At 43.4% G+C, this 26,473-nt stretch overlaps 2 protein-coding genes across 6 annotated transcripts in view; one reads left to right on the top strand and one right to left on the bottom strand.

The window, feature by feature from the left end:
* Positions 1–3,447: 3,447 nt before the first annotated feature.
* DSCC1 (DNA replication and sister chromatid cohesion 1) lies at positions 3,448–25,918 on the bottom strand. Of its 5 annotated transcripts, none has more exons than XM_056522663.1 (10): positions 25,896–25,918; positions 23,114–23,326; positions 20,036–20,204; positions 17,753–17,881; positions 17,524–17,614; positions 17,304–17,442; positions 15,961–16,013; positions 7,445–7,599; positions 4,091–4,239; positions 3,448–3,686 (listed from the first exon to the last, which is right to left on the bottom strand). In XM_056522663.1, the coding sequence occupies exons 2-10, from the start codon at positions 23,284–23,286 to the stop codon at positions 3,578–3,580; spliced, it is 1,167 nt and encodes a 388-aa protein (XP_056378638.1). In that variant the 5' UTR covers positions 23,287–23,326; positions 25,896–25,918; the 3' UTR covers positions 3,448–3,577. The 5 variants fall into 5 exon arrangements, with proteins under 5 accessions (XP_056378638.1, XP_056378637.1, XP_056378636.1 ...); XM_056522662.1 differs by lacking the exon at positions 25,896–25,918 and adding an exon at positions 24,818–24,941; XM_056522661.1 differs by lacking the exon at positions 25,896–25,918 and adding an exon at positions 24,787–24,919.
* DEPTOR (DEP domain containing MTOR interacting protein) overlaps positions 24,813–26,473 on the top strand; it is an 82,249-nt gene continuing 80,588 nt past the window's right edge. Inside the window, exon 1 of the mRNA XM_056522665.1 lies at positions 24,813–24,951. The gene's annotated coding sequence lies outside the window, so the exon portion shown is untranslated. The remainder of the gene's footprint in view (positions 24,952–26,473) is intronic.

Raw genomic sequence — 26,473 nt, 5'->3', positions numbered from 1 at the left:
AGAATCCCAAGAAACTTTAACCCCTTAAGGACTGAGGGTTTTTCAGTTTTTGCACTTTCGTTTTTTCCTCCTTACCTTTTAAAAATCATAACCCTTTCAATTTTCCACAAAAAAATCCATATTATGGCTTATTTTTTGCGTCACCAATTCTACTTTCCAGTGAGTCATTTTACCCAAAAATTCACGGCGAAGCGGAAAAAAAAATCATTGTGCGACAAAAGCGGAAAAAAAAAAACGCCATTTTGTAACTTTTGGGGGCTTCCATTTCTACGCAGTGCATATTTTGGTAAAAATTACACATTATTCTGTAGATCCATACGGTTAAAATGATCCCCTACTTATATAGGTTTGATTTTGTCGCACTTCTGGAAAAAATCATAACTACTTGCAGGAAAATTTATACGTTTAAAAATGTCATCTTCTGACCCCTATAACTTTTTTTATTTTTCCACGTACAGGGCGGTATGAGGACTCATTTTTTGTGCCCTGATCTGCAGTTTTTAACGGTACAATTTTTGTTTTGATCGGACTTTTTGATCACTTTTTATTCATTTTTTAATAGTATAAAAAGTGACCAAAATAGAATTTTTTTGCATGTACGCCATTGACCGTGTGGTTTAATTAATTACCGTATATATGTTTATAGTTCGGACATTTACGCACGCGGCGATAACACATGTTTATTTTTTTTTTATTTACACTGTTTTTTTTTTTATGGGAAAAGTGGGGGTGATTCAAACTTTTCTTAGGGAAGGGGTTAAATGACCTTTATTAACACTTTTTTTTCACTTATTTTTTTCAGTGTTATAGGTCCCATAGGGACCTATAACACTGCACACACTGATCTCCTATGCTGATCACTGGCATGTATCAACACACCTGTGATCAGTGTTATCGGCGCTTGACTGCTCCTGCCTGGATCTCAGGCACGGAGCAGTCATTCGTCGATCGGACACCAGTGTCCTGTAAGCTGTTCGGGACGCCGCGATTTCACCGCGGCGGTCCCGAACAGCCCGACTGACTAGCTGGGATACTTTCGCTTTAGAAGCGGCGGTCAGCTTTGACCGCAGCTTCTAAAGGGTTAATACCGCACATTGCCACGATCGGCGATGTGTGGTATTAGCCGCGGGTCCCGGCCGTTGATGAGCGCCGGGACCGACGCGATGTGATGCGGGGTCGCGGGGAACTTCCTGTGCATCATAACAGCAGCTAATAAGTACTGGAAGGATTAATATTTTTTAATAGAAGTAATTTACAAATCTGTTTAACTTTCTGGCACCAGTTGATTTAAAAAAAAAAAAGTTTTCCACCAGGGTACCCCTTTAAGCAGCTTGTCTGGAGTAAGAAAAACATAGCTGCTTTTGTTAAAAAGAAAAAAAAAAAAAAAAGCCACCCCTCTCCAAAAAATTCCAATTCGTTGTAATATTGCACCAACACATAGGCAGAGTTCACTAATCCACTTCCCCCCAGCGCCCCCCCCCCCACCTTAAAATAGGGATAATATGTAACTTTTAATCATTTTGTAAATAAATATAAGCAAAAATAGAAAAAAAAAAAAAAAAGGGTTAAAAAACCCAGCACTTCTGGCACTATTTTGTACTCGTGCCCAATACCGCTATTCAAGCGGAAACTATATGTCAATCAATACCCTAGACCCATCTGCAGTGTGTATTGTGCTGATGTTAAAAACACTTTACCGAGGCCCCCCCCAACATGTTTTGTCACCTAAGTGACGTCCTCAAGGGGCCGGAGCATAGTGACATCAGTGCTCCACCATGATCGACAGTAATCAGACCCAGTGCGAACACACTCCGGGGACTGATTTTAACGGGGTGCTGCGTGCAACATCACAGGGGTCCCCAGCGGCAGAACCCCCGCAATCAGGCATCTTATCCCTTATCCTTTGGATAGGGGATAAGATGTCTAAGTGCCGGAGTACCCCTTTAATGGTTTATTTATAAGCATTTGATTGGACAGAATAATACTGCTAGCAGGTTTGTATGTTTTTTTCCTGGTCACTTCCAGCTGGTAAAATGTTTTTGTCACAGAACCACAGGGTCCATTATAGTCTATGAGGTTTTTGTTTTAATAATCTTTATGCAGAGCTGAGTTGTAATTTTTACTTGTGTCAGATTGATCCCTATTAGGCCTAGTTAGGAGTTTTAGATCTTAGCTCGGTCTCTTATCAACCATTATATGTGCACAGAGCAAAGTATAGGGGATAAGATGTCTGATCGTGATGGCGCCCCCTCCCATAGACATGAATGGAGGGGGCTTGGCGTGACATCTTGTCTCCAGTCCCGGAAAGACAGAGGTTTCCGAGACTGGAGCAGCAGCTCCGCATAGAACGCAGGTGCTTTATGGAGATCACGGATCGTGGGGGTCCCAGCAAGGTAGCTATAGATTAGATTGATTGCTAAGTCATGGATTTGCATTTTTCCTCCGTATCCAAAGTAACAGAATTCGTAGGTAGTGATAATAAACCAATTTCTATTTATTCCACCATTTGCCATGAAGGAAATTTTCCCCGTTTTTTTTTTTTATTAAATAATGGAATAACATGTCCACTTGACAATTGTTAAATTGTGCATCCAACAACATTGCAAGTATTTAGCTTATTGGTCGGTGCTAGAGATGAGCGAACTTACAGTAAATTCGATTCGTCACAAACTTTTCGGCTCATCAGTTGATGACTTTTCCTGCATAAATTAGTTCAGCTTTCCGGTGCTCCGGTGGGCTGGAAAAGGTGGATATAGTCCTAGGAAAGAGTCTCCTAGGACTGTATCCACCTTTTCCAGCCCACGGGAGCACCTGAAAGCTGAACTAATTTATGCAGGATAAGTCATCAACTGCAGAGCCGAAAAGTTAGTGACAAATCGAATTTACTGTAAGTTCGCTCATCTCTAGTCGTTGTTGTGGACAATGTTTTTTCTTGCATTTTTTTCTGCACCAATGTTACTCAAACCGGATGAGAAATCATGGACCTGAGATTCAGTATTTAAGGTTTTAAAACGGTACCTGTCATCAGTAAGAAAAAATTAATAATTTATAGATTAGCCTATTTCAATTTCCTTTCTAATATAAATCTTTATAAAATTGTTTAACTTTGTGTGTTAAGCTAACCCCTAAAAGTTTGGAAACTAGGGGTCCTCCTTCTGGTCCTTGCAGAGACAAAAGTCAGAAAATGCAGATGGTACCTCAGCTCAGTACAGTGTACAGGAGAGTTTAGGGGGGGGGGGGTGCGACCTCAGCCAATTACAGCCATCTCACACTGAACTGCTCTGGGCTGTGTGTAGCAGAGTGAGGGAGGAAGTTCTCCCCTGTATGGATTCAGATGAGGTCACACCTGCTGGGGAACGCCCCTTCCCAGTCTGTGGCGCTTACCGAGACTGAGCAAAAAATACAGAGCAATATCAAGGTAGAAAAAATTACGCAATACACAATACCTGCTTCCACAAAGAGTGTTCTTCTTGAAATAGACACAGTCACACAAATAACACATGCTACAACACTACCATACAATAAAATCTTAAAATGGAAACCACAATATATTACAACATTACATCAGTACATTGCTTTAGGAAATTGGTCGTCTGGAATTAAACACTTTTACGCCATTCTGAAGAGAAGACCGTGCATACTTGGTCAGCAGGGCTCCAATGGTTTGCTTCTCACCGCACAGGTCTCTGAGAAAACACAAGGAAATCAGGACATAACCCAGAGTCAGTGATCATGTACAGAGGACACAAGGGATGGAACTAACAAAGATAAGGCTTTTCACATACAATATAATGCAGAATTGCCATCCATTGCAAGGACTTTATTAAATCCAATGGATTATAGCCATGTAAGTGTTCAGACTGCCTGTGATAAATAACGAACACAATCCAAATTCACACATCCCCGCTTTATTAAGACATACTGTATGAATGTGGAATGAAGATCTTGTAGCACTGGATGCCTTTTATTGTACATTTTCTGTAAACTTTAAAATACAGGTTTTAATGAAGACCCGGTTACATAAGGAAACACTATGGGTTGTGTCCAGGATCTTTGGGTACAGAACTTCATGATGCGCTAAACTACTTACTGTATATATGGTGAAATATCAGCTTCTGTCCACTTCTCTCTCATACTGAAGAGAGTATTGAACCTCTCCTGAGTGTCTTCGGAAAGGTCCTCTGTCTTTAGAAGAAAAATGGTCTCGGGCCGAGAGGTTCGGTCCACCAAGGCAAGGCCCTAAGAGAAACATATCCTTAAAAGGGTATCTGGACTTTCTAATTTAACCCCTTAACGACGCAGGACGTAAATGTACGTCCTGGTGATGTGGTACTTAACGCACCAGGCGGTACATTTACGTCCTGAGCATAACCGCGGGCATCGAAGTGATGTCGGCATCATGCGCGGCAGGTCCCGGCTGTGGATCACAGCCAGGGACCCGCTGGTAATGGCGGACACCCGCGATCCTGCGGATGTCCGCCATTAACCCCTCAGATGCCGTGATCAATACAGATCACGGCATCTGCAGCATCGCGGTCACTTAACAGGATGATCGGATCGCCCGCAGCGCTGCCGCTGCGATCCGATCATCCTGCACGGCAGACTGAGGTCCCCTCACCTGGCTCCACTGCCTTCCGGGAGTCTTCTGCTCTGATCTGCCTTCCCGCAGACCAGAGCAGAAGATGACCGATAATGCTGATCAGTGCTATGTCCTATACATAGCACTGAACAGCATTAGCAATCGAATGGTTGCTATAAATAGTCCTCTATGGGGACAATAAGAGTGTAAAAATTAAAGTTAAAAAAAATGTGAAAACCCCCTCTCCCAATAAAAAATGTAAATTGTCCCATTTTTCCTATTTTACCCCCAAAAAGTGTAATTTTTTTTTATATACATATTGGGTATCGCCGCGTGCGTAAATATCTGATCTATTAAATAAAATGTAAACGATCCCGTACGGTGAACGGCGTGAACGTAAAAAAAAAAAAAAAAAAAAGTCCAAAATAGCTGCATTTTTTATAACACTTTATTCCCAAAAAATTTTTTATAAAAAAAATGTAATAAAAGTTTCGTATAAGCAAATATGGTATCAATATAAAGATCATGGCGCAAAAAATGAGCCCTCATACCGCCGCTTATACGGAAAAATGAAAAAGTTATAGGTCTTCAAAATAGGGGGATTTTAAAACGTACTAATTTGGTTAAAAAGTTTGCAATTTTTTTTTTTATGCGCAACAGTAATAGAAAAGTGTATAATCATGGGTATCATTTTAATCGTATTGACCCAAAGAATAAAGTACACACGTCATTTTTACCATAAATTGTACGGCGTGAAAACAAAACCTTCCAAAATTTGCAAAATTGCGGTTTTCTTTTCAATTTCCCCACACAAATAGTATTTTTTTGGTTGCGCCATACATTTTATGGTAAAGTGAGTGATGGCATTACAACGGACAACTGGTCGCGCAAAAAACAAGCCCTCATACTAGTCTGTGGATGAAAATATAAAAAAAAGAGTTATGATTTTTGAAGGGGAGGAGGAAAAAACAAAAACGTAAAAATAAAATTGTCTTAGTCCTTAAGGTCCAAATGGTCTGAGTTCTTAAGGGGTTAAAGCACACCTGTACCTGTTTTATTTATTTAACAAATTAGCTCTGTTTTTTCATTCCAGGATATTCCCTTTAGCATTTACCCACGCTACGGACAGTAATCCTCAGAATTCTACTGGCTGAACTCTGCTTGAAGCAGGCACCACCGGCAGTAGGAACACAGGAATTCTGCCCAAACGAACAAGTTCATTCTTTGGGTATACATACTTTCCACTGGTGGAATACCACTGCTGCAATTCCTCAGTCTGAACAGAGCAGCAAAATAAAAATGGGATTGGCGGTGGAATGTTTGCAATGTGGATGAGCCCTTAAAGGGGTACTGCGCCGCTAGATATCTTATCCAATATCCAAAGGATAGGGGATAAGATATCTGATCGCAGGGGGTCCGGCCGCTGGGACCTCCCCCGATCTCTGGTACGGGGGCTCCATGCCGGATGACAGGTCACAGAAGTCACGCCCCCTACATTCATGTTTATCACCTTAAGGACCGAGGGGTTTTCCGTTTTTGCATTTTCGTTTTTCCTCCTTGCCTTTAAAAAATCATAACTCTTTCAATTTTGCACCTAAAAATCCATATGATGGCTTATTTTTTGGGCCACCAATTCTACTTTGTAATGACAGTCATTTTGTCCAAAAATCTACGGCGAAATGAAAAAAAAATCATTGTGAGACAAAATTGAAAAAAAACAAAACGCTGTTTTGTAATTTTGGGGGCTTCCGTTTCTACGTAGTACATTTTTCGGTAAAAATGACACCTTATCTTTATTCTGTAGGTCCATACGATTAAAATGATACTCTACTTATATAGGTTTGATTTTGTCGTACTTCTGGAAAAAAAATCATAACTACATGCAGGAAAATTAATACGTTTAAAATTGTCATCTTCTGACCCCTATAACTTTTTTACTTTTGCACATATGGGGCGGTATGAGGGCTCATTTTTTGCGCCGTGATCTGAAGTTTTTAGCGGTACCATTTTTGCATTGATAGGACTTATTGACTTTTTATTCATTTTTTCCATGATATAAAAAGTGACCAAAAATGCAGTATTTTGGACTTTGGAATTTTCTGCGCGTACGCCATTGACCGTGCGGTTTAATTAACGATATATTTTTATAATTCGGACATTTCCGCACACGGCGATACCATATATGTTTATTTTTATTTACACTGCACACACTGATCTTTTACATTGATCACTGGTTTCTCATAGGAAACCAGTGATCGATGATTCTGGCGCTTGACTGCTCATGCCTGGATCTCAGGCACTGAGCAGTCATTCGGCGATCGGACAGCGAGGAGGCAGGTAGGGACCCTCCTGCTGTCCTGTAAGCTGTTTGGGATGCCGCGATTTCGCTGCGGCTATCCCGAACAGCCCACTGAGCTAACCGCCATACTTTCACTTTCACTTTAGACGCGGAGTTCAACTTTGAACGCCGCGTCTAAAGGGTTAATATCGCGCGGCACCGCGAGCAATGCCGCGCGCTATTAGCCACGGGTCCTGGGTGTTGTTAGAGGCCAGGCCCGACCCGCTATGACGGGAGTGGACACATGACGTTCCAGTACGTCATGTGGGAGGCGGCGTGTACTAGCCGTCAAACCCTGAACCTCCAAGCTTCCGTGTTTAGAATGCCGATGTGCCAGCCCGGAGATTACAGGGAGTCCTAGCAGCTGGACCCCCCACGATCAGATGTTGCAATCAGACATCTTATCCGTTATCCTTTGGATAGGGGATAAGATGTCTTTAACGACAAGGACATAAAATTGTTCCTGCACCACTTAGTTACCTTGGAATTAAATCTATTCTAGTAATGAAACATAATGTAGACTTTACCTTCAGCTGGTCCAGCCTGGTTGTCATGCCCTCAGGAACACTCTGCTGCCAGACTTCCTGAAACTCTGATAGATTAAATTTTACAGCGTTCTGGAGGATCATCTGGGCGGTGACTCTGCAGATTTTATCCTCCTCCAAAGCAAAGAGGACTTCTCCTGAGAATATTAATATTTATATTATTTTCCTTCTTTCATACTTTGCTCGTCTGAAGTTGGCTAAAGACACCAAGATGAGCCACGAATAATCCAAGCATACAGTTATTTTATCATAAGAATCTCAATAGAAAAATACAACAATACATATTTTAGAATACATTAGAAATTAAATACAGTATCGCTCTGCATGCCAAAAGGACCAAGTCCTACTTTAGTCAAATAAGTAGGACTATATTGAATGTAAGGAGGGCGAGATAAAATTATTGCATTTTGGAGGCATAATTGTTTTTCCCCACCACCTTGTTTCTAGTAGTGTCTGCTCACATTCAGAGAGTTTCTATTGACTTCCTCTGAATATCCATACACCGCATGCCACTCCGATAGTAGAAACGAGGGTTGCAGAATACAAACAAATGGCCACATATTCAAGTGCAGCTACATATTCATTTTAGCAATCAGCGGCAGGAACCCTACTGATCAAAAAGACAGGCGACCTGAATATTAAAGCATTAGTGTTATTAAAAAAAGACATTTTTTGTACACCCGCCCACTGGAAGTGAGGTAATCAGTTTTGTCACAAAGCAGTAGAAGAAGCCAACAAAGACATATGTCCGAAGGACCCTGGAAAAGTATCATGGAGAAAGAAACAGAGAAGATCATCCGGAGAAAAAAAAAAAATGAAGATATGGGTGGGTGCGGTGTCCCCCAATTAAGGCTATGGGAAAAATTTTACGGTAAGTACAAAAGAAAGAAAAAAATAAAACAAAAATCTCCTTTTCTCAGTCACTCTTCATTGGGGGACATCTATACTGATAGGATGCACCAAAGCAGGCCCTTAGGGTGGGAACAACCACTATTAGAGAAAGAGAATCATTCCAGAGACCAAAACCATTTGTCTGTAAGGTCTGCGGACAAGACCCCAAGCCAGAGACAACCGAGGCCCAGAAAATGAGCTCCTGGAAGATCCCCCATCCATGGAGATGGACTAGGACGCCAAAAGGAAGGGATCGTCCATTGCAGAGACTAAACCTACGGTCCTTATAGGGAGACCAGAAAAGGTCAACTAGGAAGCCAGATGAGTCAGAACCATCCTGGAAGGAGGTAGGAAATCAACCCCCAAAAACACAGAACCAGACAGAGGGCTAATGCAGCTGGGAATCAAAAATGAAAAGAGGGCATAACAAGTGAACCCCATCCAGGGTCAACCGATTCAATAGAACATTGCGGAAAGGCGCCTGGGAGAGCAGCATACGCCTGAGCAGAAGGCGAGCACAAAAGGTGGAGACCAGAAAACCACTGGAAAAATGAAAGACAGAAACCGGCTCAAGAGAGGCCTGGTGCATAAGATCAATGACCTGAACATCTGGAGACCCAAAACCGCTGTGCCAGGAAGGCGAAATCAGCTCAACTGGTGTCATCCAGATGACCAGAATGCCCTCCATCTCAGGTGTACATGGACCTCAAAAGGAGGAGATGGAAAGTAATAACAGCCAAAAAGGAGCAGAAGACCCTGAAAAGGAGCATCCCGGAACCCAGAGCATCTGACACGGGAATCGGAGGTTCCTGCGTCTCCTGGAAGACTTGCACCTGAAGGGTACGTAAACCCAATGTCCGAGAAAAGCTCCGGGAGACAAACTTCCATGTCGAGACAAGAAGAAGTGCGGTACAGAAAGACCACCCCAAAATGGGATCAGGGAGAAGTCTGGGCAGGAGTAATGCCCGAGACCTCAACCATCACTAAGGCCCAAAGAACCAGGATGGCCGACCTAAAAAAAAAATAAAAAAAATAAAATAAAAAGGCATGCCACAGCAGTGTAGGATAATGTCCAAGACAAGGAGACTAACCGGAGTTGGATCCCAGCAGTCCAAGGGGACCAGAGCACTCCGAAGCTGAACTGACTGTGTCACCCCAACAGGCGCCATGCCAGTACAGAGGTGCTCAGCCGCCGCAGGCCTTAAGAACAAGATCACAGGAAGGCCTGAGGCACACCCCACCAACAGAAGGGAGGGTGGGCTCCACACCTGCAGAGGACCTAAGCCTAAGAGTACGTATGGGAGCCATGGATTAATACCCCCGATCAGCCATCCACCTACTTGAGAAGAAATCCCATGGAGGTGTTTCTTGGGGGGTTGGGGGGTCTCACCATTAATATTGTCTGTGTTTGGCTTGTAGATTATCCTTGTCTTGTTTACACTTCTGTTTTGTGTTTGCCTTGATGTGGTTATTGCTGTCTAATTTCCTGCTTTCTGTGTTCGGGTTACATATGCCACTTGCTTTTGCACCGTTTTTGTGCTATTTGATCTTGCACTCTCTCTCATGTGAAGTTCATATGGTATTTCTATATATGTTTTTTGCCTTAACCATGCTTCTCGCTTGAGAGACAATTCATTGTATTGCACTGTACTATTTCTAACAAAACTGTTTTTGTTCTCCCTGCTGTAAAGGACTGACACAGGGGTTGGGGGGTCTGTGTGGGTGGGATGGGTTTTCTGGGTTTATGTTTTTTTTTTCCTGTTTTTGTATACTGTGTTGTAAAAAAAAAAAAAGAGTTTTCAATTAAAAATTTCTGATTTAAAAATTAATAAATTAAAGTCCAATAAACCCACAGAGACACACTTTGTGGAACTTCACATGGAAGGAGTCACTGGACTGCATTTGCGAGAGCAGCGGGAATGGGGGAGTTGATCTGGTGGATTACAAAGCCCTGCAGACACAGTCTGCCTATCTGGCATAGGGACCATGGCCACACTGGGTCCCGTATTAAGAACCACATACTAAAAATGGGTTACCATCCTTAAGCCGTGAGGCAGCAGGCATGAAGAGAGGACCTGGTAAGTAGAGAACCCTGCGAACCAGCATGTGGTGCATTGTATAGGGCCCATGGAGCAACATGGGGAGACCCACTCAGAACTACACCTTGGCAGTGGTTACCTGAACTTCCGCCACGGTGTGCCAAGTGTATGGTAGTTGACCCGACGTAGCAGTAAACCATGCGGACATCTGTCCGGCTGACTGGTGGAGGATTCCTGAACACACACTCCTTAGAACCCTCCCACAGAAAGTGGGGCACAGGAGTGCGGACAATCTGATGGGTGGCCCGGTGGTGTAAGAGACAATGCAGACTAATGGCTGGCTGGCTGACTGGCAGCAGTCCCTTGTGCCTGCAGGAACCCTCTGACAGATTCCTCACACCAACAATGAGGTACGGGAAGCCAGAGCCAGCACGCGGCAGCCCAGAGATGGGAGATCGACGGCAGCAGAAACCGTACAGACAAAAGTCTGGCGTAACGAGTGCCCCTCCATGCGCTGATGATAAGGGGACACAGACAGGCAATAACTGTGCTCCTTTGACGCACGTGGAAAGGCGGGGATGTCTAAAAGCCCTGGATAGAATCCCCGTCACCCTGGAAGATCGGGGGAGGCTTAGGAGCCATGGATTGTATCCCTGTTCTCTGTATCGGGTCCATAGGACATGCCAGGTCACTTCACCGGACACCGCGCACTAGCAGTGAGGTACCGGAACTTCAGCCGCAGATACATCAGCCCTTGGAGAATTGACAGGTGGCAAAGAAAACCATGCAGACACCTGTCTGGCTTACTGGTATGGGTCCATAGTAGACAGCAGGTCACTCCAGCGGTCACCTCACACTAGAAGTGGGGTACCGTAATCCAGCCGCAGATGCAGCAGTTGTTAGATGGGTGACAGGCGAAACTACTGTCTGGCCTAAAGAGAGAAGGTCCAATCCATGTCCACGCAGGGACACTTCCACGGAGACCTCGCACTGAACGTGGGGATCCGGGGCAGTATCCGCGGATGCGTCAGCCTGTGGAGGAGAGAAAATAATGTGTGCACACCAAGAACACCGGCGGACATGACCGACATGTCATGGCAAGCAGTGGTAGAGGAGAAACAGACCTGTCTGTAACCCTGGTATCTTCCAAGGGATCATGAAATCCCTGGCAATGACCCGCCACGGCGAGTCACATACGCTCCATGACAGAGTGAGAACCCTTACTTCCCAGAAGGATAGCGGGAGAGGAAATAAGGATAAGCACAATGGGGCCAATGAATTCTTATAAACACACTGGGGCCAATGAATTATTATAAAATATGAATGGGGACATACATTTGGGGGTCAAATTAGTAGTTTAAAAAAAAAACAGCAGGGAACCCTGAATGGCTCCTCGGTGGGGGCCATTCAGTGCTCCCGGCAGGGAATTTAAAAGTAAAAATACACCGTGTTTAAAAGGTTTTATTTATAACTTTCAAGTTAACAACAACAACACTTAACATAAGTAAAATAACAGACAGCTGGAGACAAGGCCCCAACCACCCCCGGAAAGAGGAGTAAACGATCCGCAGCACATCACTATAACAGCAGGTGGACGGAGATCCACCCCCAGCAGACACAAAACAAAACACCAAGACGCAGACACCTCACACACTCTCACACTCACGCTTCCCGGAGGATCCCCACCTTCCCTGCAAGCTAGGGACAATCAACTCACCCAGGAGAACTTGTACACTCCGGCGGGACAACAGATTCCCTATAAGGAGCCAGGGCATCCAAATTTTGTCAAACTTCTTAGGGCATTTACGACTAATGTACAACAACCTGTACATTGGTACATACTTGTTAACTAGATTAAACCATTGTGTAATGGGGGGGGGAATAGAAGCGCTCCCCTGTTTAATAACTTCTGATCGTATCGGGTCTCAGAAGTGAGACCCAATGCGATCAATCCATCAGCCCATGTACTACAACCCCCATCATGAAACAGTCTGTTCCATGATGGGGGTAGTAGTACAAACACTTATGTAGCCTCCCCAGCCACCGACAGACTCCCGCGGCCGGGGAACTACTACTCCCATCATGGAAACAAGTCTGTTCCATGATGGGAGTAGTAGTAGTCCCAGATCCGGGAGTCTGTAGGCAGAGGTGTTAAAACCGACATAAATTAACGGTACATGACGGATGTTCTAACGGGTCTTAACGAATGAATATGCCGATTATTTTCACGGACATTATTCAGCAGTTAGCACCCATTATTTCATCCGTTATTATACATCCGTTTTTTATTATACAATACAGGAAACGGATGTTTAATAACGGATGAATACTCAGTGTGAAAGCAATCTAAAACGTAGAATCCATTCTTCGGTGTATAAAAAAAAAAAAAATAGAATGTTAATTTTTAAACAGGGATCAATTTATGTGGGTGTGCAGGGACCTAAAAATGTAGCAGACAATACAAATGTAGAAAGGGGCCATTTAAATGTAAAAATTATATAGTTTTTTTATAATTAAGTTTTTTAAATTATTTTATTAATGTATTTTAATATTGTGCTTAAAATGTGTATTTAACCATTTCCCCCCCCCTCTATTTTTTAGGTAGTACTACTACTCCCAGCATGGAACAGACTGTTCCATGATGGGAGCTGTAGTACCTGTACTATAAAGACAGATCACAGCAGGTGTCACTCTTTATAACCAATGCTATTGTCCTATCTATTGCAGAGATGGAGCAGCTTTCTCCTGCGCTCGCATCTCTGCACTATACTCCGGCCGGCCAGTGATATGAATAAGTGATGTGAATTCTATTTACATTTCCCTCAGAGAGCTGTGATTGGCCAGATGGTTCTAGCCGCTCATAGCTCTCTGCGGGAAATATGGATAATAGGTGTATATACACGGCACATACTCATACTACAATAGGACCAGAGAAGAGCGGCCGGCCGCATCTATACATTATACAGGACGATCACAGCAGGTATCAGAAGTGACACTCACTGCCATCTGTCTATTAATGCAGGTACTATAGCTCCCAGCATGGAGCAGAGTTTACTCCATGTTGGGAGCAGTAGTACCTGCAGTTGAGGACAGATCACAGCAGATGTCACTCCTGACACCCGATGTGATCGTCCTATCTATTGCAGAGATGCGAGCACTGGAGAAAGGCGCTCACATCTATACATTATACAGGACGATCGCAGGGGTGTCGCTAATTAAGAAATTTGTTATTTCGAATCAAGTTGAAATTCGAATCAAATTTTTCATGAAATTCGGAACGAATTTGGCTTCGTCAGATTCGATTCGCTCATCTCTAGTATACATGTAGAGGGATAATGAGATGGTTCTTTTGTAGATTTGTGAGGTTTTACCTGACGGTATACACGTGATAGAGTGTAATTAAAGTGGGAATTAAAAGGGGAAAATAGATAAAGGGGATGTTAAGAGATATAAAAGGTATAACCAGAAAAAATAAATAAATAAAATTAAAAAAAATGATCCAGGGATGTATGGAACAACTTAAACACTCCTTTATACAGAGAGGGGGTTTATCTGGGCATTTTTCACACTCAGCTTGTTTCGATCCTTCTCCCATTCTTAATACACACCCGGCATCTTTTAAGGGGGGGGGGGTCTCATTTTTTGGGGGGGGTAGGGGGGATTTCAGATGGGAAATGTTGCCCTGGGACAATATGGGCGGCGTGACTTGTCGAAGGCCTCGCAACCATCCGCCCCTGGGTCTGACCTTGTAACAATACATTTTTGATTATTTTATCTTGGAAGACAAGGTAGGTATCAGTGTTCCCTGCTTTCTTAGCAATAAAATAAATTAAACATGGCCACTTGTATAAAGATAAATCACCAAAATGTTATACCAGATGCGCGATTTGCGTACAGCATTGTATGGCTGCAACATCTGTTCCGTCAGGTCCCATGTATTGTAATCTTGTATGCAGGAGGGTTTGTGGATGGTGGAATTTGTACGCCTTACAGGTATTTCTACATACGTACCGGGATGTATGGTAGACAAAAGGCAAACATCCCTCTTGTCCCTAAATTTTATGAACAGTAATTCCTCACTGCAGAGGCCCCTGGCTTCCCCACGCCTCAGTTTCTGTTGGATTAAGGGTTTGGGGAGCTCTTATTGGTTCCTCCTTATGGTGCCACACGCGACTGTTTGTCTGCGTGCAAGACTAAGGAGAAGGGGCACACTTGTATAGAAGCTGTCAATATACAAGTGATACCACTTATCCAAGATCGGATGTATTAGGTGCCAGATGATTTTCCCAGGTACATTTAGTGAGGGGGACATTCAGAGGGGGGGGGGGGGGGCAAGCTTGCCATCATTCCCCTCATATACCTGGAAACTGTGCGTATACCCCGTTTCGCTTTCGCACAATTTATATATTTTCATACCAAAACGTGCCCGTTTACTTGGTATTGCCAGAAACTTAAGTGCCTTTAAAAAGAACTAGGGACTCATCGACTGCTATATTTTTTGATGGGGTGTACACTGAAAATTTTGTATAGAATTGATCAGAGGCGGAACTTTAAAAAGGCGGTAAAAATTAGGGTCACCTCTTGGGGGGCATTGTGCATTATCGCTAAAATGTAGGAAGCGCAAAATTGCCCCAAACCGCCTGCGAGACATTATATTCTGATATAGTGGGGTGTCATAATATCGCCAATTTTAAGCATATATATTTATTTTTTTTAACAAAAAGGGTTTTTTTAAGTAGTCAAATAAAACAATACCTATATAAATTGTATATCGTTGTAATAGAACCACAGAACAGATTTGTTACACTTTAACAAATGTAGGTACATTTTTCTATATTTTCTTTTCTTATTAAAAATGATTAATTGTATGTGGCCAGGCTTACACATGGGTGGGCACACAGGGGCCCCATGATCATCTTTTGCCCACGAGTTGTCAGTCCATCCCTGACAAGAAATATATGTCATATATCATTGTTAGACAACCTCTTCAAACCATGAAAAAATCTTCCAAACTCAAACCAGATATACAGTAAGTCATTGCAACATACAGTCTATGTTAGTGTTTCCCAGCAAATGTGCCTCCAGCTGTGGCAAAACTACATGTCCCAGCATGCCGAGACAGACTTTGGCTGTCCGAGCATGCTGGGAGTTGTAGTTTTGCCACAGCTGGAGGCACACTGGTTGATAACCACTGGTCTATATTAGAGTGGACGGCTCACACAGGCTGTAAATAAAGAGAAGAGCAGATACAAGGCAGTTTTGAGGGGGTAAAAAATAAATCATATGGGCTGTGTATACGTGTAGAGAGAAAGCAGAGCACCCAAGACAAACTTTGAACAGGGAAGGGAGACACCAAATTATGAAACAAAGACATGGTAGCACATACACATGTTGCACATTGTCTAAAATTACAAAAACCAAAATCAGGTAGTTAGTATACATTTTGATCAAAATGTACAAGCCAATAAGCCACATCATTGCCCTCTGATTCAAATAGTTCCCCAAGTTCAAATGGCACAGTGCTGGGTGGCAACCATGAAATGAATGGAAAAATACAACAGTGCTTACCTTCCTCAGAAAACTTTTTCCCAAAACACTCCAAGCAGTGCTCAATCATTTCTCTAAAAATAAAAATAATTAAAATTAGATTACAGCAGCACGATATGCGCCTCAACCACACCCTATGTAGATGCACCAGGTTTTCTTTGCCATTTCCCACACTCCTCTTTGTGAGTTATTGTTTGCTTTGTTCTTAAAGGGGGCTATCCATCTTTATGAATGATGCTCAGGAAGGTCTATCAATATTAGATCAGCCGAGGTACAATTCCTCTCACCAATAAGCTGTTTGTCACCTGCAAAATTAAGCAACTTTTTAAAAATCTTCATTAAAAAGGGGTACTCCGCTGCTCAGCGTTTGGAACAAACTGTTCCGAACGTTGGAGTCGGGAGCTTGTGACCTTATAGCCCCGCCCCTCAACACAAGTCTATGGGAGGGGGCGTGAAAGCCATCATGCCCCCTCCCATAGACTTGCATAAGAGGGGGAGGTGTGACATGAGGAGGCAGGGCTATGACATCACAAGCTCCCAGCGCCGGCTCCAGCGTTCAAAACAGTTTGTTCCAAACGCTGAGCAGCGGAGTACCCCTTTAAATAATTCCTATCATTTTGCATCTGCAGAATGAGTGTAAGGGCCATATTTTACGGGGTAATTATCGGGTGAACAGGCCTTTATTACCCTGTGTTATAGGGACAACAATCAGTTTGTTGGCTGATCGGGTTGTTTTGACCTGCTTAAAAATCAGTCATCCGCCGTACATCTCCCTGTGTAATAAGGGGATGTGCAACTGACAGCCAATTGCAAGAAAAAGCTGCACAAACAATACACTCAGCTTGTGCTGTCTTAAAGGCCCTTCACCTGGCTGGTTGGCCTACTAAATCTTATATGAACCCACCTGGGCTTATTCTGCTCTCCCTGTCCCTTTCCTTAGTGCTAGGGATAGCAGCAGGATGGGGGAGGAGTTTGAACACTGCAGACAGGAGTGTGGGAACCACACATGGATGACAGCTCACACAGATTGTAGATAGAGAGGAGAGCATACACAAGGCCATTTTCATGTGGTTAAAAGGAAGAGAAAAAAATCCCATGGGCTGTGTATATGTGTAGAGAGAAAGCAGAGCACCAAGGGCAAACGCTGCACAGGGAAGGGACCCACACTTGACACAAAATTAGTAAAAAAATTAAAAAAAAAAAGAGCCATGGCCATACATCAACATGTATTAAATTGATCTACATGTATACTTTTTGATCTAAGTGAATAAGCCACATCATGGCCCCCAAGTTAATATGGCATGGTGCTGTAAAGATGATTTTTATCCACGTCAAAAGGTGCCCATAGGCTTTAAACTTCTTACTTTGGATGAAGAATACGAAGCTCCTCCAGGCACACTTTCAGAGGCACTCGACTAAAAGACCAGGATTCTGAGTCCATTAACTGGGTAATGTCATTCAGAAGCTTCATCTCATAATCAAAGTCCAGAAGTCTCCAAAACCCTGAAATAAAATAATAAGCATAAAAATGAATAAAGACTCAAATGAACGGTCTGAAATCATCATAAGGAAAGACAATGTTACCTTTAATACTGCAGGCATGTATGGCTTTAAGGTGGTCCATCAATTCTTCATTGCTTGCTTGAATCTGATTTAATAGGTCCTCTGTAGTGTACTAGGAATAAAAAGAAATAAACAACACTTAGATAGAAACTGTTCTAATAGCAACGGAAGATTATATATATATATATATACAGCAGGTACCAGGCAGGAACAGATACATTAGCCTCTCATCACTGCCGGACAGTCTTACCATTGAAGCACTTGTGTTTTTCTCATTCTCTGGTCCTTCAAAGGGGTTTTCTAGCAAAAGTTTCTTCAACTTCTTCAGTTTAGGTCTGCACCGCCTCAGCTCCCAGTAATGATTAGAGAATCCTGCAATCTGCAATATACTTGGTGTAAGACAATGTGGTGTAATAAAAAAAAATAAAAAAAATAAGTAAAGGTTTTAGTCAAACTATTTTTCCTTTTCTTGGCGAGTATATATAAAGACATAGAAGATTAGGAGTATAAGCTGCTGCCACTAGGAATCTCCACTAAGCCGAAAGTGTTAGTTCCCCGTGCACAGGCTATACCCCTCCTGCAGACACTGAACTATCAGTTTGTAGACAACAAGTAATAGCAATAGGAAAAAACAACCAAAAGTATGCAGCAAATCTAGAAAAAAACTTCAGATAGATAAGAAAAGAGAAGCCCATCCAGTACAACAAGGGGAATAACAAAAAGGTCCTCCTAGCTTGTGTCATTAGGGTACAGAGATGGCCATGGGATACCCTAAAGCAGTCCCCAGAACAATAGGGGAAAAAGTCCAACGATGCCAAGGTGTGCACATTATAGAAGAAAGGATACCCAGCACTCACCAGTAATGCACAGTGAAGATGTTTTATGCAATAGTGTAGTACAAGGACGCGTTTCAGCATCTGAGCCTTCCTCAGCTGTCTGCCAAGGCAGACAGATGAGAAAGGCTCCGATGTCGAAACGAGTCCTTTTACTACACTATTGCATAATAAATCTTCACTGTGCATTACTGGTGAGTGCTGGGTATCATCTTTCTTCTACCTGTGGCTTTACCCTACCTTGTACACCACCGCATATTCCATGGAAGTGCCGACATATCCCTATATTGATCTTATAGAATAGACTGAGGGGTGAAGAGAATAACAGGTTGCGAGTGGCCTTCCATATCTGGACAGCAGAGGTATGATGGTGGGCCAGCCAAAAAGGTCCACATAGGACTGGTGGAATAAGCGGAGCTGTAAAACCAAATGAACTCTCTGTCTGCAGGAGGATGTCAGTGTGTGTTTTCAGGAGGCAAATCACCTAGCGGCAGCAACTATAACCAAAGTCTTCAGCGTCCCCCCCAATGACACAAGAAGGAAAGCTGAGTTTGAGGGTAAAAAGGGGTTTCCCAAAGATAGGCCATTAATAGCTGATCAGCGTGGTGTTGATACCTGGTACCCCACCAATCAGCCGTTTTGCACAGCTTCTGTATCCGGGTGTAAACAATGTGCAAGTGCCGAGAGCCTTGGCTCTATACATTGTGTAGTGGCGGCACTGAATTACTGAAGTGCAGCATCCATTGAAGTGAACAGAAGCTGTGCTGAAGTGAGCCAGGTTTGCCACTATATAGAGCTGGGGCCTCCAGCGGTGTACTGTTTACATACGGCACTGTGGCTGTGCGGAACAGCTGTTTGTTGAGGTGCCAGTGTAGTGCAGAAAACCTGGAAAAGCTGAGTACATGAGTGTAGGATTTTCAGAAATCTGTGTCCAGGCTCAATACATAGGAGTGTAGGGTTTGAAATATAGAAGAGCTGAGTAGATTAGACTGTAGGGTTTGGAGTGTAGGGTTTGAAATATGGAAAAGCTGAGTAGATTACACTGTAGGGTTTGAAGAAATTGGTGTCCAGGCTGCAAAGCACTGAGCAGAGCAGAGCAGTGCGAGACTGCACCCCCCCCCCCCCCCCCCCCAAATGAACCAATCACAGTGTCTCAGCACCCAGAACAGTGATTCAGCACTTTCATCAGCTGTTCAGGACACAGAACACTTCAAGACACAGTTTTCTTCACTACACAGGATATCAGCACTGCACTGATCAGCTATTGATGGCCAATGACTTTTCCCTGGAAAAACTGCCATAAATACTATGTAAGTAATTTAAACAATAAAACACGATATGGAACCGAGGGCTAACCAATAGACAAGTTGGAAGAAGATTTTTTTAAGTCTGTCCAATGACACCAGGTATTCAGAAGTTTAGTAGAGAAACACTGATACTTCACTACAAGTTTCTATCTGGTTTACCACAGTCACCCACTGGAGTGAACATCAAGCATTTATAGTCCCTGGCAAAAGTCTTTCTTGCATCCCCCTGGAGACTCTTGTAAAGAACCCTTCTGACCATGACAACCCATGTGGCATCGGTCATCTGGGTCCTGGACACATTCTAATTTAGATTAATCCAGAAACCATACGTCTGTCAATCACAGGTGAGATCTGTCACAATAAAACTATACACCCAACACGTCCCAGCAGTACCTCAGAGGACACGATGCTCAGGGGCAGCTGATCAGCCGGCAGGAGGTCTGGAGTTTTACCGTCGGGAATAAACAACAATAAATTGGAGGTATCAGCGATTTTCAAGTCATAGGTTTTGTTCTGACTACACAGGACGGCGTGATCCCCTTTGTCACCTCGAATCACAAGGCTAAAACAAATAAGACAACATGCATTAGGAAGCTGCAAAAGGAAATCATGAAGGTGAACCCAGTTTATACAAGATAGATCGGCTGTAAATCATTATACACTAGAGAAGCGTTTCCCAACCAGTGTGCCTCCAGCTGCTGCAAAACTACAACCTCTTCTATATCTATGCATGGGTAATAACATAAGTCAGTGCCAGCATTTTTATTTAGTATTTGTACATATAGGATCCTTCAGGAACAGATCATAAAACACTTAAAGGGGTACTCCGCTGCTCAGAGTTTGGAACAAACCGTTTCGAACGCTGGAGCCAGGAGCTTGTGACGTCATAGCCCCGCCCCTCACCCCGCTCCCTCAAAGCAAGTCTATGGAAGGGGGCATGACTGCCGTCATGCCCCCTCCCATAGACTTGCATTGAGGGGACAGGGCTAAGACGCCACAAGCTCCCGGCACCGAATCCTGTGTGCGGAACAGTTTGTTCCAAACGCTGAGCAGCAGAGAACCCCTTTAAGTTACAGTCACTATTTAAAGGGGTACTCCAGCTTCATAACCATGACGCAAAGGGCTATTATATGTGAATGCACCCACACAATATTAAAAGCCCAGCACCTTTGTTAAGACTCCAACATAATGGGCCCTCATTTAACCCCTTAAGGACCAAGGACGTACCAGTACGTCCTTGGTCCTGCTCTCCTGATATAACGCGGGGTTACACAGTAACCCCTCGTCATATCATGGCGGGCCCGGCGTCATAGTGAAGCCGGGACCCGCCTCTAATAGGGCGCAGCGCCGATTGCGGCGCCACGCGCTATTAACCCTTTAGACGCGCACTCAGAGCTGAGCCGCGCGGCTAAAACCGAAACCGAAAGTTGCCGGCTAGCTCAGTGGGCTGTTCGGGATAGCCGCGGCGAAATCGCACCATCCCGAACAGCTTACAGGACAGCGGGAGGGCCCCTACCTGCCTCCTCGCTGTCCGATCGCCGAATGACTGCTCAGTGCCTGAGATCCAGGCCTGAGCAGTCATGCGGCAGAATCGTCGATCACTGGTTTCCTATGAGAAACCAGTGATCAATGATAAAGATCAGTGTGTGCAATGTTATAGGTCCCTATGGGATAACAATGATCAGTGTGTGCAGTGTTATAGGTCCCTATGGGATAACAATGATCAGTGTCCTATGGGACTATGGGACCTATAACACTGCAAAAAAAAAAAAAAGTGAATAAAGATCATTTAACTCCTCCCCTATTAAAAGTTTGAATCACCCCCCTTTTCCCATAAAAAAAAAAAACTGTATAAATAAAAATAAACATATATGGTATCACCGCGTGCGGAAATGTCCGAATTATAAAAATATATCATTAATTAAACCGCTCGGTCAATGGCGTGCGCGCAAAAAAATTCCTAAGTCCAAAATAGTGCATTTTTGGTCACTTTTTATATCATTTAAAAATGAATAAAAAGCGATCAATAAGTCCTATCAATGGTACCGTTAAAAACTTCAGATCACGGCGCAAAATATGAGCCCTCATACCGCTCCATTCACGGAAAAATAAAGAAGTTATAGGGGTCAGAAGATGACAATTTTAAACGTATTAATTTTCCTGCATGTAGTTATGATTTTTTACAGAAGTCCGACAAAATCAAACCTATATAAGTAGGGGATCATTTTAACCATATGGACCTACAGAATAAAGATAAGCTGTCATTTTTACCGAAAAATGTACTACGTAGCAACGGAAGCCCCCAAAAGTTACAAAACGGCGTTTTTTTTTTTCAATTTTGTTGTACAATGATTTTTTTTTTCCATTTCACAGTAGATTTTTGGGCAAAATGACTGATGTCATTACAAAGTAGAATTGGTGGCGCAAAAAATAAGCCATCATATGGATTTTTAGGTGCAAAATTGAAAGAGTTATGATTTTTTAAAGGCAAGGAGCAAAAAACGAAAATGCAAAAACGGAAAAAACCCGGTCCTTAAGGGGTTAATAAAGGTAAACCAATTTTTTTTAATCAGGTTTTGTGCCCAAATTGTGTTGCAGATTTTGCAAAAAAAAATTATATATATATTTTTTTTTAATCCCAAAAACCTAACCAACTCTCTGTTTTACCAAGTAAATAAGAAAAGTGGAGTGACCAAGGAAAAAGTTTTAAAAAATCCCAACATATTTACTAATGTTTCTATATAAAATGTGGTGAATTTGAGCTCTGGAAAACCAACAGCTCAGAGCATGTGCAAAAGAAAAAAAAAAAAAAAAGAAAAAAATTATAAATGTAGGGAAAAGTTTCAAATTAGTAAATACCGTGGAAAATTACCTGTCGGGACAAAAGCCCCACAGTAAATCAGGGCCAATGTTTCCATTTACTGACAGCAAGCATTTTCATGAATTAAGTGATTTTTGCATAATAGGGGTACCACTGGTACAATTGGTGCCAGAAAGTTTAACAGATTTGAAAGTTATAGGGGTCAGAAGATGACAATTTTAAACGTATACATTGTCCTGCATGTAGTTATGATTTTTTCCAGAAGTGCGACAAAATCAAACCTATATAAGTAGGGGATCATTTTAATCGTATGGACCTACAGAACAATGATAAGGTGTCATTTTTACTGAAAAGTGTACTGCATAGAAACGGAAGCCCCCAAAAGTTACAAAACTGCGGGGGGTTTTTCAATTTTGTCTCACAATGATTTTTTTCCCCCGTTTCGCCGTTCATTTTTGGGTAAAATAACTGACGTCATTACAAAATAGAATTGGTGGCGCAAAAAATAAGCCCTCATATGGATTTTTAGGTGCAAAATTGAAAGAGTTATGATTTTTTAAAGGTAAGGAGGAAAAAACAAAAATGCAAAAACTGAAAAACCCCGGGTCCTTAAGGGGTTAAGTAAACCATCCGGATTTGGAGCTTCTCACCTTCCTCCTGCCTCAAGTTCTTTGCAAAGAGCGTCATCCACCTCCATTAGGCTGTAATCCCCTGATGTAAATGTCTCGCTGAATGTCAGACATTGCGCAGTACTGCGTAGATCCTCCACGTTCACTTTGGCAGTTTGCAGCGTGGCCTCTACTTCTTCTCGTGTGCGACTCATGATAAAGGAGTCTCCAAATTCTGTGAGATGAAGAGTACAGCTGCAATATAAAACACAAAACAATGTTACAAATCTGGAAATGTGTCACATATAAAATGTGGTCTATTCATATTACTACAACTGCAAAAAAAGAACAGGAAAAGCTCAGTTCTGCAACAATGTATGGTAATTAAATGGACACAGTGATGCGTAGACAAACACGGGAACATTCGCAGATACACAATCCGCTGCGGGTTTCCCGGCAGACTGTGCTGCTATGCGGCAGACTTCGAGGCTACGTTCGCATCGCTGAATGTACACCTAAAATATTTCCAGCCGAACACTCTGTAGACAGCATGTGACGGCAGAACATACCGTCGCTAGGACCGCTCGTAAATGCAGCATCGTATTAGACTGCAATGTATTTCCAAGTGGATTTCACAAAAATAATTGGCACGTCTATTCTTTCTGCGGAGGCCAGAATCGGGATTTCCACAGAGGTTTCTACCGTGGAAATTCTGCCGCTTGCACAGAGCAGCAGAATTCTATTGAAAACAATGGTTCTTCCCTGCAACGGAATTTTCAAGCGGAATTTTCCACCATATTCCACTTGGAAATACGGCTGTGTAAAAAAAAGGCTAAGAATCTGTGTGGACACTCCGCAAGCTACGGGCGCTGGCATTAAGATGGCGGCACTAGGACCGCACAGGAATGAGTCTCATAGATAACTATGCATTCCATGCGGAGTCCGCAGAAATGATGAACATGCAGCGGAATCTCCGTGCCGAATACCCCCCGCGGAATTCCTCTGCAGTAAATCCGCTTAGGATTTTCCACATCGGAAAACCCGCAGCAGGTTATCTATACATGAACGTACCCCATGTAAACGTACATCCTGGTGAGGTGGTACTTAACGCACCAGGACAGACATTTACGTCCTATGCATAACTATGAGAATTGGAGCGATGCCCGGATCATGCGCGGCAGGTCCCGGCTGCTAATAGCAGCCAGGGACCCGCCCGTAATGGCGGAGATCGCGCGGATGTCCGCCATTAACCCCTTAGATGCCGTGATCAATACAGCATTTGGCTGTCCGGGCATGCTGAGAGTTGTAGTTTTGCAACTGCTGAAGACATGCTGGTTGGGATTTTTTTTATTTATTTATTATTTTAAACATCAGTTAAAAAGTCACCACGTAGCTCAAAAAAATTTCAACATTTTCGTTACTACAACTGCACAAAAAAATATAAAAATTTAAAAATTAAAAATAAAATAAAAGCTCTATTTTGCATCACTGTATGGTAACAAAACGCACTACATAAACGCAAGCAAATATGTGTGTAAATCCCAATAATCAGGCATTTGTGGGCCCCACAATTCACCCATTAGAAATAGAAAAAAAAAAACGTAGGTTGCCCATAGCAACCAATCAATGAACAGCTTTCGTTTTCGAACAGGACGGTTGTCATAGAAAGCTGCCGTCGAATTGGTTGCCAGGGCAGCGCGCAGGACGGGACGTACCAAGCAACTGTAGACACAGGACGGGACGTACCAAGCAGCTGTAGACACAGGAGGGACGCGTACACACCAAGCGCTGGCTAGTCCTGTGTCAAACTACAACACGCCGGAGAACTCCACGTCACATGGTTCTACTTTCCCGCCACAGTGACGTATGAATCCGCCCAGGTAATAGAGTAAAAATAATATGTTATTGGTACGTCCCGTGCATAGGCGCCATTTTACCGAAGCCCCTTTACTTGGTTCGAAGCGGGCCTGCTGTTTTCTCCACCAACATTCCTGCCGATATTATCGTCATACGCATATTAATTAGGGCTGCGTTATCCGTCTGTTACAGAACTGCAACTCCCAGCACAGGCCGTCTTGGGCATGCTGGGAGTTGTAGTGTTTGCAGCAGCTGTAGAGGCCAATTTTTTCATGTGTGTGGCCTTCTGGGTTCACTATACAGAGGTGGGGTTATAATGTGTGCAGATGTAGTGGTAAGTCCAGGCACTAATGCTTCCTATGCTCTAGGTCTCTAAACTGTTTACCTCCAGCTGTTGCAAAACTACAACTCCCAGCATGCCCAGAGCTGTCTGAGCATGCTGGGAGTTGTAGTTTTGCAACAGCTGGAGGTCCACAGTTTGGAGACCACTGCCCTATGCTATATTACATGTAAGGTGTCCATATTAGGACATCATCAGGCGTCACACAAACCTCCATCAACTCTCAGCCAAACGTACGTCATGCCTCAGACAAACCTCCGTCATGCCTCAGACAAACCTCCGTCACACCTCAGACAAACCTCCGTCACACCTCAGACAAACCTCCATCATCTCTCAGCCAAACTTCCGTCATGCCTCAGACAAACCTCCCTCAGCTCTCCACAAGCCTCCGTCATGCCTCAGACAAACCTTCGTCAAACCTCAGACAAACCTCCCTCAGCTCTCAGCCAAACCTCCGTCATGCCTCAGACAAACCTCCCTCACACCTCAGACAAACCTCCCTCAGCTCTCCACAAACCTCCGTCATGCCTCAGACAAACCTTCGTCACACCTCAGACAAACCTCCGTCATGCCTCAGACAAACCTTCGTCACACCTCAGACAAACCTCCCTTAGCTCTTAGACAAACCTCCGTCATGCCTCAGACGTCAGCTGATGTAAAGTTTTCCTCGATTCATAGAAAACTGAGAGCGCATGCGCAGCCCTCCGCTGACAGCGTAGGGCTAAAGTAGGCAGCGTTAGGAGCATAGCCCTGCACATGTACAGTTGTCTGTACTGCTCAGAGTGCATGCTCTGCTTTCCTCCATTACACAGTTAGCATAGGGAGGCTGAAAAACTTTAACTGCTGTCCGGCTGACGTCTGAGGTATGACGGAGGTTTGGCTGAGGGCTGAGGGAGGTTTTTCTGAGGTGTGACGGAGGTTTGTGTGAAGCCTGATGATGTCCGATGTCCTAATATGGACACCGTATCCATGGTAACATATCGCAGATTGGGGCCCTGTTACAGATTTTTGCTCATACTACTGAAGTTCTCCTTGTTTTTTCTGCTGCACTATTAGGGTATATTCACATGGTGCAGTCAGAATGTGGTTTATTGCTGAGAATACTGCAAAATCTGACTGATCTGTATAAAATGCGTCAGGAGGCGAGCATTGATAGGGAATGCCAAACGCTTGAGGCGATTGGTCAAACTCCATGGGCACTTGAG

The sequence above is a fragment of the Hyla sarda genome, chromosome 5 (genome assembly GCF_029499605.1).
Source record: "Hyla sarda isolate aHylSar1 chromosome 5, aHylSar1.hap1, whole genome shotgun sequence".
NCBI classification, from domain to species: domain Eukaryota; kingdom Metazoa; phylum Chordata; class Amphibia; order Anura; family Hylidae; genus Hyla; species Hyla sarda.
Note: the sequence above shows the minus strand (reverse complement) of the source record. Positions and strands in the feature narration are given on the sequence as shown.

Bases quoted from the DNA above. Each gene is read 5' to 3' on its own strand.
- DSCC1 (XM_056522660.1), bottom strand. From the start codon at position 24,685: ATGGGCAACCTACGTTTTTTTTTTTCTATTTCTAATGG. The intron at 17,615-17,752 runs GTAAGACTGTCC...TTTTATTCCTAG, and splicing joins AAAACACAAGTGCTTCAATG to TACACTACAGAGGACCTATT. The intron at 16,014-17,303 runs GTAAGAAGTTTA...TTTTATTTTTAG, and splicing joins CTTCGTATTCTTCATCCAAA to AGAAATGATTGAGCACTGCT.